General features: G+C 37.9%; 1 protein-coding gene across 1 annotated transcript; it reads left to right on the plus strand.

The window, feature by feature from the left end:
- Positions 1-1116: 1116 nt before the first annotated feature.
- LOC114529040 (diacylglycerol kinase epsilon-like) lies at positions 1117-1822 on the plus strand. Its single transcript, XM_028550766.1, has 3 exons — positions 1117-1221; positions 1390-1461; positions 1691-1822. The coding sequence occupies exons 1-3, from the start codon at positions 1117-1119 to the stop codon at positions 1820-1822; spliced, it is 309 nt and encodes a 102-aa protein (XP_028406567.1).
- Positions 1823-10830: the final 9008 nt, after the last annotated feature.

The raw sequence follows: 10830 nt of genomic DNA on the forward strand, positions 1-10830 counted from the left end.
AACCCCGTCGCCGAAAAAGCCATTGCGGAACTCGAAGAAGAACTACGTCGCCGAAACCCAGACGGAAGCCCAGTCACCCCAGTTGAGCTTGCCCTTGTGATTTCCAGACTAAATTCCCGTCTCCGCCGGAACGGTGTATCTGCACATGAGCTCTGGACTCACAGAGATCAGTTCTCGAATGCTCAAATTCCAATTAAAGACACGGAGGTTATCGCGAAGCAACACCACGATCGTATTAAGAACCATCCCTATAGTGAACAGTCCAAAGGCTCAAGAAATGCCCACACACGTCGCAAGTCACAAAGCATACAAGTTGGCGATCTCGTTTACCTGTCCACCGATAGAGACAAAACCAAAGCTCGCAACCGATATATTGTGGTATCAATCAAGCTCCCCTGGTGTTTTGTTCAAAAATTCACCGACACACAGCTGCGCGCAGCCTCGTATAAGGTTCGAATCGATGAATGTTTCCGTGTGTCCGATGGGGTCGACCAACCTCCTCCCAAACGTTTCACAGAGTCCGATGATAGCGATGATGAGGACACAGGTCCTGCCGAACCCGTACCTCCCAGTCCACCAGGGGTCCCCGGCGTTTTGCAAGCAAGTCCACCGAGTTTGCCCATGAGACCCTCCCGTAAAAGAAACCCTCCTACATACTTTGGGTATGAACATTGTTAACGTTACTGTTCCAGTTATATTTACATTATTAACATTAGCATAAAGAAGATAAAAGAAAGAAACCACGCCACGCCTTTGTGGCATGTTACATGAAGTAGTATTGCATGTTAGACTCACTTCCGGCGCTTTCGCGCGCTTTCCGGTGTTCGTTGTTATTCGAAGCAGACTTATATTATATGAGAGATTTTACCAGTGTCTTGAGTTATTCTTGTATATTGGCGATGCAATTTTTAATTTTCATTTTATTTTTGAGAAAATCATCGATTACCGTCCTTGATTTACCTTTACAAACCCAAGCTATCACTAAATATAGTTCTACTCACACATGATAACAATCTCGCAATCAATCTCTGGTGATTGTATATTTGCCCGCAAATCAGATCAGAGTGGTTGTACAGTGAACTGTATGTTTGTGACCTTACATTTCAGGTGTTTAAAATGAATAGTTATTTTTCCGTTGGATGCGATGCTACGGTCGTCTTAAAATTTCACAAACATCGTGAACAACAACCATCGCTTTTTAGCAGCCGTTTGTTTAACAAGGTAAGAAAATTATGAAAATTATCAAAAAATACTGTGAGCGTTATTTTGTACAATAAAGTGTATTCTTTTGTATTTCTGCGAAATGACTGAATTCGTTATTCATTTTGTTCGTTTGTTTTATGGAAACTCGGCGTGTTATTATTAAGTTTTGAATGTTTTTCGCTAAAGGCAATTTACTTTAGTTACGGAGTAAACGAAGTTTTAGAAGCTAATTGTAAAAATTTGCAAGAAAAGATTCAGGTATGCTGTGTTTCGACTACTGCTCTTGTTTTTGCTGTTTTTGTTGTTGTTTTTTATTGGTGTTGTTGCTGTGGTAACTTTTTTCTTATCTTTTTTTGCTGTTATTAACACTGAACTACCTGTATGTAATACACTTTTCATGGTTATTATCACTGCTTCTAATATCATTTCAAGGACTCGAATTTAATAGTTATATATAGCCTCATTGAGTTTCACTTTCTCTGTTCAGCTGGAAATGGATGGCAAGGTGGTTGAACTGCCTGAACTGGAAGGAATAGTTGTTTTGAATATTAACAGCTGGTGCGCTGGTGTCAAAATGATTTCTGGTAATGATGAAGACGATTTTCCCCCCGTAAGGTAGCGTTTTACCATCCATCTTTCAATACGGTAAATATTTTAAGCATGCGTACTTATAAATTTTCATTCAGCATCGATCAATGGTGTATTTATGCATTATTTTTACGCAAGAATATTCGTATCCAGTTTTAGCGATGGTAAACTTGAAGTCTGTGGTCTCTACTCGTCCTTTCATATCGCCAGAATGCATGTCAACCTGGCTGATCCATTATTACTTGGACAAGCCCATGAAGTGAAGGTATAATATCACGTACCCATTCATTTGAAGTTTGATTACAGGAACTCCGAGATTACATGCAACCTAAGTTGTTTTACAAAGACAAAACCCAGTCACTGATCTCTATAAAGTAGCTGGATGCAACCTTGACGTTTCTCAATATGGCTTTTGGGTACGATGCTGCATCAACCATAACCAAACATATAATCTCTGTTACCTTTATTATAATTTGCCTAAAAATTCTCCGGTCGGAGAATTCCAATATGTAACGAGTCAATATAAACAAGTCATCATATTTATTACGCGCCAATATTTTTTAATGTAGATAACTGTGAAAGAAAAACGGAAGTTACCCATGCAGATTGACGGCGAGCCCTGGGAACAAGGGCCAAGTGTTGTCACGATATCTCATCTCAATCAAACGATGATGTTAACCAGTGATATACCCTTGTGATGAAACCTTCGTGCGGATAAGTATAGTGAGATTAGGGCTTAGTCAGTGTAGGGAAGTTATGAACAGCTTGCTTACAAGTGATTGGCTTTGCCTTGGGTTGTGATTTGGGTAAAACCAGTGAACTCTATATGAATTGGAAAGGTAACTCGTTCGCCATCTTCAAAACCAATTTGAAGCCGAATTAGGCACTAGTACCAGTCCCTTTCTATTGTTTTTACCTTCACGGTCGACGATCGCGCTGGCAAAAACAATAGAAAGAGACTAGCACTGGTACCCAATTCGGATTGACATTCTTAGTTAAACTTACAGGGAAATATTTTAATGCGATTAGCGTGTAAATGCATATCATATTAATTCACCCAAGACTTCGCTCAAGAAACCCAAGGTCTTGGTCCAAGATCATCGAACAATTTTCTCTTTCAAATTATTTCAACATAAATTCACGATGTCGGATATACAACAATCCCAGCCTCGTACCCAGGCGCTTTAATAGTAAAATATATAACGTTGCATTCAGGTCTTATATATAGGTCAGCTGAAAAAAGAAAGCGCGCAGTAGTGCTTGGGGTGGTTTCCTGGGTACGAGGATTCAACAATCCCCATCGCATTTAGATTAAAGGAATACCAAATGATTTTCCGTGCAGGATTGCGTGATCCATGCACGCGGGATGTTGCGAGACTTTCGGAAAGCGTGAAAATACACGAGCCGTAGGCGAGTGTATTTTCACGCTTTCCGAAAGTCGAGCAACATCCCGCGTGCATGGATCACGCAATCCTGCACGGAAAATCATTTGGTAATTGTTTTATAAAATAACTGTAGTGAAACAACGGTTAACTTTATTAAAATTAAATTTCGCGTGCAGGATTGTCTAAAACGCGTGCAGGATTGTCTGATCCTGCACGGCTATTGACCAATCACATTGCGTGTTTCACTATAGTTATTATATAAAGTAATTTCATACACATCAGTTGTAAATAATCATCTTCTTAAAGTTCGCCGCAAACATCTTATTTAATAATTATCAATTGATAGTGACGATATTTAATGAGCATCAACACGATAGAAATAATAAATCTAATCTGTCTATCTGAAATCCGTGGATCAATCCAGTCCGATCCACTCAATCTAACCCGGTCTATTCAGGTTATCCGAGATCAGTGGGTTAATCCAGTTAATCATGACCTCTTACCGAGATCAACGATTCTCGAGATTATGTATTCACTTTGGCTAAGTAAAGTAAAGCCTGTTTTTTCAACTTCAACTTTAATGTAGCGAAGCGTAGTGTATTTCCTCGCCACTCGGCTAGAAATAATGACTTTAAAACAAAGAAAAACGTTTCGCTACAAGTCAAACATATCAAGTCATGTTTTGGTCATGTGTGTCATTTGATCTCGTATATGACATGACGTTTATGACGACTTCGTTTCTATTGATAACTAAAAATACACGGAAAAGATTATATTTTAATAACATCGAACAATATTGTGCCTTCTTTAGTGTTTACACAAGTCAATGACATTGAGCGATATTGTTGAAACATAATCCGTTATGATACGATGTTGGAAAGCACAACGGCATATTTCAATCCTGTTCATGTCAATAATGCAGCAACCTGTTCGTTTTTAACTTTAGCCGTACGAGTAGTCTGCGGAAGTAGTTATCTGTTTTGACAAAAAAATTGCGGAACTGGAAGTTGAGTACACAAGGTGCGGAATACTTCATGTATTCCTGGAATGTTGTTTTTTTCTCGCTTGTTTGTGAGCGAATCGAAAGTGGAAGGGTTTCAAAACATCGCCTGTTATCTGCTTTCAAGTTATCTTCTTCATTATGTAAGATAATTCATTTATTTGTTTAGCTGTTCTAACAATGTAAAGTCCAGCAATCTATCGTCAGCTTTAAAGAATGGCTTGTTGTCCAACAGAAGTGAAATATGGCTTCGACGACAGCAGGTTTGAGAAAGATGTTGACGAACATTTTCATTGTTCAATCTGTTACAATGTCCTTAAGGAACCAAGGTCTTGTAGAAATAATGAACATATGTTTTGTCTCGACTGTATCACTGAACATTTGAATGTTAACTCTCAAACTTGTCCTGAATGTAGTGAAGATTTGAGTGTCGACACGCTTCGTCGACCGCGGGTATTGAATAATTATTTATCAAAGCTGAAGATTAATTGTGATCACGCCAGTCGTGGTTGTCCAGAGTTTGTCTGTGTTGAAGATCTCAAAACTCATGTTGCGAATTGCGGCTTTGCTCCTGTGTCATGTTCAAACGAAAATTGTGGTGCGAAGATTAACAAGAAAGACAAGGTTCGTCATGAGACTGTAGAGTGTGAATATAGGACGGTGAAATGTCATGACTGTGGACAGATACGAGAAGATGTGGGAACTTTGAGTGAAAGTTTGGTTGAACTTGATCGAAAAGTGGAAGCAGTTGGTGGAAAGGTGCAAAGTAGTCAGGTGGAGTTAGATCAAAAAGTGGAAGCAGCGAATGGAAAATTAATAGAGGAATTTAATGCGAAAGTGGAAGCATCAAGGGCAAAAACAATGAACGAAGTCGCAGAAGTTAAGAAGGAAGTCAAAGATGTAAAAGAAAATCTTTGCAAAGTGAACAAAGACGTGCAAGAAGTGAAAGTCATGATGAGTCAAATCTTAGAGAGGTTTAATATTCTTGAAGTGTCGAGGAAACCGACATCTCCGATTGAGGAAATGTTGAACACACCAAGAGAGGACATTTTGATTGCAGGGGGCGGCGGGACTTCCAATAAGACTGGAAAAACTGCTGAAATATTTTCCTGGGAGAAAAATGGCTGGTTTAAGATGTCATCAATGCATGAGAAGCATGTAGGGGCTTCATCTTTCATTTATGATGATCAGGTGTTCATTATTGGGGGATATCCCTGTAGTACAATCGCGCACTTGGATCTCAATGAATTTCCATTGGTATGGATGATATTTCCTGGAAAGCTTTTTTATGGCTGTGGTCAAACTGTTGTTTACCAACAGCGTGTCTTTCACATTGGTGGTTATGATTATAACAAAAACCGAAGATCCAACGTGATTAGTGAATTGGAACTTACCTCACCTTGCACTATGAAGGAGTTGTGTCAAATGCCTGAGCCACGAGATTGTCATCGCGCTGAGGTAGTTGGAAATAAAATATTGATTTTAGGTGGGCAAGAGAATGATCTTCATTCTATGGACGGTGTTTTAGAGTTTGATCCAAAGCAGAATAAGTGTAAAGTGCTGCCACCATTACCTCGTCTGTTGATGGAAATGGCAACAGTTCCCTGGAGAGATCAAGTAGTTGTTATTGGAGGTCGTGACGAGGACGACAAAGTTCTGAATGATGTTTTCATGTATGACTGCAAGACGAGCAAGATCACAGTCTTACCATCCATGTTGGAGAAGAGATGGGGATGTTGTGCAGTTATTTCTGGAAACACAATTGTCGTCATGGGAGGTGTGAATGAGAAACGTGAGACGCTTAATTCAGTGGAGTGTTTTACAATGGGCGTTTCCACGTGGAAATATCTTCCGGACATGAATAAAGCCAGGCGCAATGCAGTTGCTGAAGTTTTGCCACCCCAAAAAAAATATGTGTAAGATTGACATTAGCAAAAGGTCATGGGCGACTGTTAGCATGAACAATAAATGCAAGATGAAACGAAGCCAGATCAATTAAGAACTGCAGTTGTGTACAATGAAATCCGATGCTAGTGTTCTCATTGTTCATATGAAGATTTGACAAGCTCGAACTTGCCTGTGGTCGGTTATACACATCACACATAACCAGAAATTATAAAAATAGTTAACATTCGGCTTTCGTCGAAATTTGCACGTGATATCAAGGTATAGCTCGTCAGTTTATAGTAAACTGTACTATTCGAAGTTGTAAAACGTTAAAAATATAGCCGTATTAGTGGTCGTTTAAAATTTGATTGCAGAGAAAGTTATTTTAAATGGTTTTACAGTAGAATTACCGTAACACCAAACTTTATAGCCGTATTTGGTTATCAGGCTTTTAATAATTTGGTATAGTTGTAAATAGTTGTTTTTGTGATAGATAATAGTTTTGTAATTATGTTCTTGTAATGCGTAGTGTATAGCTATCTTTTGCGAGTTGCTTTCAAAATTAGAAATAGCATAATAAAGTTTGTCCTACAAACTAATTGCTTTTTAGCTAATTCATTCTTGTTTAAATGTTCCTTTTTTTCTGTATCTAAACAGGTAAAAGACCAGAATAATTTGATAATGGTTTTAAGAAGCATTTTTTAGTGCCAGATAATTTAACCATAAAGGCAAACTGTGTAAGTTATTAGACAAATTTTATTTAAATCTCCTGTCTGAGCGAAGTCAGACCTTGATTTACCTTACTTTACGAGTTTTTACTAAGTTATTGTTTTATTCACTCGTGGTAACAATTTCGCATTCAATCTCTTGTGGTCAAATGATGAGTCAAATGTTTGAGAATTTTAATATATTTGAACTATCCATAAAACTATCATCTCCGACTGAGGGAATGTTGAACGCCATAAGAGAGGACATTTTGGTTGCAGTGGGTGGTGGACAGTCTACGGAAATATTTTGTTGGAAGAAAAATAGTTGGTTTAAAGCATCACCAATGAATGAAAATCATAAAGCAGCCTCATCTTTCGTCCATAATGGTCAGTTATTTATGGAGAGTTGTGTCAAATGCCTCTACCACGAGAATACCATCTTTGGAGGACAAAGTGACGATGTTCATGCTCTAAGCCGCGTATTAGAGTTTGATCCAAGGAAGAAGAAGTGTAAAGGAATGCCACCATTACCTGGAAAGATCAAGTGGTTGTTATTGAAGGCCTTGACGAGGACATTAGAGGTTTGAAATATGTTTACATGTACGATTCTAAGAGTGACAAGATCATGCTTTTACCATCCATGTTGGAGAAGAGATGTGAATGTTGTGCGGCTGTTACTGGAAATACCATTGTCGTCATGGGAGGTTTCGATGAGAGAGGTAACAAGCTTGATTGAGTGGGGTGTTTTACAATGGGAGATTCCACATGGAAATATCTTCCTGCCATGAATAAAGCCAGGAAAAATGCAGTTGCAGAAGTTTTACCACCCCACAGCAAATATGTGTAAGTTTACCATTTGCAAGAGATCATGAGAGATTTTTGTCATGAATTTTACAATGAAACAAAAGAAGTAAGCCGAACGAGGAGCAGCAGTTTTTTGAGTTGAAGTTTGATTAATATCTGAGGGGTTTTATAATAAACGGCAATAAGATCTAAGTAGATCGAACTTGCCCTTACATTGTCGTTACATGAGCATTTGAGTATTAACAAAATAGCGTAGAATATAATATACTGATTTTGAAATACTCCTTGTACGTAGCGTAGTTTATTCCTGTTTAAATCGCTTTTGAAAATACAATTGTCTTACATGCATTTCGAACGAAGATCCAATGAGTCTGCAGTGAACAATGTTTCTAGACAAATTCGTGGACTTTACTAGGCATGTCTGCCTGATATCATATTCTGCATGTTTATCTCTCCAGTCTTTCAGATCACTTATAGAGACCAGAAACTTCGAATTACACATCTGAGAGTTGATCTATAATGGCAATATCATGAAAGACAAGCGTCAAGATATAACTTACAACATTACCAGGCTAAGCTCTGTTAGGAATGTAGAAAATTTTAAAATATTCTCTCGAGAAAAATTCCCGTAAAGGGATCGCGGAGAAAGTGTCCCAATTTTGAACTCTTCAATATGGCGGCAAATGTCGTAATCACAACATAGAATCTAGGAGACTGGCGACAAATTTGGTGTCAGAAATTGCCAAGCACAATCCAGAAACGTCGCTTTAGTTGTTTGGGAATATAGCATTTTCCCGTTTCCCACGCCAAATATCTCTTTAAAGTTTTTAAGTACCCACTTTACCAAATTCCTAACATTACGCGTAGACTCCGTATATTAAATAGCGAATTGATTACTTTTTTGGGCGACATCTCACATTACTGAATGAGCCCAAATTGCAAAGCCGAATGTAAAATTCTACTTTGAAAAACATACTCGCAGTAAAAATGAAGTCGATTTTCCAAAACAAAGTCGACATAACTGCTATTGTAATGGCAACATTGCATTCATAGACTATAGTCTTCATTCTCCGATCAATTATTTAGTCCTTCGACTAACCTTTAGTAAAATTCCTACGTTTAATTACAAAACCTTGCAGCACAATGTGGGAAATATATGAAGCCTTACAAAGTTCGCCAATTTTTTATATTTTTTATCGTTGGCGCCTGGAAATTGTTACCACATTTGGGCCGAAATGACAAAGAGTTCTCACTCAATACAAAAGTACTTTCAGTTATTTTAGTATCTTCTTTCCATTTGTACCTGTATAGTGCTTCAGTTCGCCTCCTTGCCTTGATCAAAAATTAGTATAAGAATTGCCTCAACTCGTTTGTCAAAAACCTTGTTTACTTCTCGGGCCTGTAGGTCTGACCTTTTTACACATCTATAATATAGCTTCGAACTTAATTTGCGTGGCGTGAACGCACTTCAGCGAGCTTTCGCTATGAAATTTAGGCTGTTTTGGGACGTGTCACGTGTGAATCAGTTTTTTTCATGGCAAGGACTGGCCGTTGTGCTTTGAGGAGCTCTAGATGGAATCTGTTTGAAATCTAGTTCAAATCTATAACACTGGCCTATGCTCTGAGTGTAAGCAAAGCTAAAGAGAAATATTCACACGCCAGCCGTTGTTTCCTACTTTTTTGATGGGAAATGATACTGAACTTTGCATGGATTCAAATAAGGTTCTCATTAATCAGGAACTGGATTGTGCATAGCCTGATAGACATTGGACCTTAACTGCCAGACATGAAAGGTTTTTTAAAGCTTATTGTTTATATCATAAACTGTTCAATCACAATGGTATTTATATAATTGTTTTGAAAGAAGTTGTTTGCGAGATTTCCGCAGGACAATACGTATACACAAAGCGACAACAAAACATTCTCATTACCATATAATTAAGAAAATGTATCGCATCGCCTTTTAGGACAGACAGCTTTATTTTCTCACACTTTACATTAGATTGTTCCAGTTCTTTGATTGCTCGAGTGGTTCAAGTGCAAGAGTTCGTCTATTTATGGTTTGTGCGTAAAGTAATATTAATATTGTTCAGTCTTTCTTGCATGGAGCCGCTGTGGACACGATCACAACAACTGACATGAACTGAAAACGTTGATTCATGATCAGATGTAGACTAAAACCTCGTCTGTTTGTTAAGGTAAGTCCAACCTTGTTCATCATCGATCGCTGTTATCGATTGCAATAGCTAGTATAGATTATATTATATAACTGCATAGGCATTTTGTGAAAGTTATAGCTTATGTTTGCTCTTGCGGTTACAGTAAAATATAAAGAGAACAGTTTCGAACTGATAGAGCTACATCTATAGTATAAATGAAGTTAGTTTAGTTTAGGTTTCCTCCTGTAGTAACACTGGATCAATAAGATTTGATCCTTACTGAACCTTTAGGAAGAACAGTTTAGAACTGATAGAGCTATCCAGTATAAATAAAGTTAGTTTAGTTTAGGTTTCCTCCTGTAGTAACACTGGATCAATAAGAGATTATCCTAGTATAGACCTCTAGGAGGAACACTTCAGAATTGAGCTATTCATTTATCATTCATTTAGTATGAATAAAACTACTTCATAGATAATTTAGTTCCATGGTCTTCTAAACATTTTCCTATATGCCAAAATGCTTGTGACGTAAGCTCTGTATTTGTCGGACTGTGCATTTGTCGGACAAACTGTGTCAATTGTGCATTTGTCGGACAAACTGATAATTGCTATGAAATATAGTTCCATAAATGCTTGTGACGTAAGCTCCATGTATTTGTCGGACTGTGTATATGTACATTTGTCGGACAAACTGTGTCAATTGTGCATTTGTCGGACAAACTGATAATTGCTATGAAATATAGTTCCATAAATGCTTGTGACGTAAGCTCTGTATTTGTCGGACTGTGTATATGTACATTTGTCGGACAAACTGTGTCAATTGTGCATTTGTCGGACAAACTTATAATTGCTATGAAATATAGTTCCATTTTTCTCATTCCTGGAAGGCATGCATGTCTCAATTACTCACTAAAAAAATATAACCATTTTCTGCTGAGAAAGTCTCAGAAAGAGTATACTTTTTTACCACGCGTAAATGCAGGAGTACTGCAGTCTGGTGGGGACTCGTTTTGCGCATTCTATTTTTTCAGCATCGAGATTTGTTTTCATCCTGGATTCGCATGCAACTATGGAAAAAATGCCACTGAATAGCTTTA

Source organism: Dendronephthya gigantea, unplaced genomic scaffold (assembly GCF_004324835.1).
Source record: "Dendronephthya gigantea isolate DGI-Jeju-01 unplaced genomic scaffold, DenGig_1.0 000053F, whole genome shotgun sequence".
Taxonomy (NCBI): Eukaryota; Metazoa; Cnidaria; class Anthozoa; order Malacalcyonacea; family Nephtheidae; genus Dendronephthya; species Dendronephthya gigantea.

Excerpts from the sequence above, each read along its gene's own strand:
- LOC114529040 (XM_028550766.1), top strand. The coding sequence starts at position 1,117 with ATGAATAGTTATTTTTCCGTTGGATGCGATGCTACGGTCGTCTTAAAA. Across the intron at positions 1,222-1,389 it reads GCAGCCGTTTGTTTAACAAG|GCAATTTACTTTAGTTACGG; the intron begins GTAAGAAAATTA and ends TTTTCGCTAAAG. Across the intron at positions 1,462-1,690 it reads ATTTGCAAGAAAAGATTCAG|CTGGAAATGGATGGCAAGGT; the intron begins GTATGCTGTGTT and ends TTCTCTGTTCAG.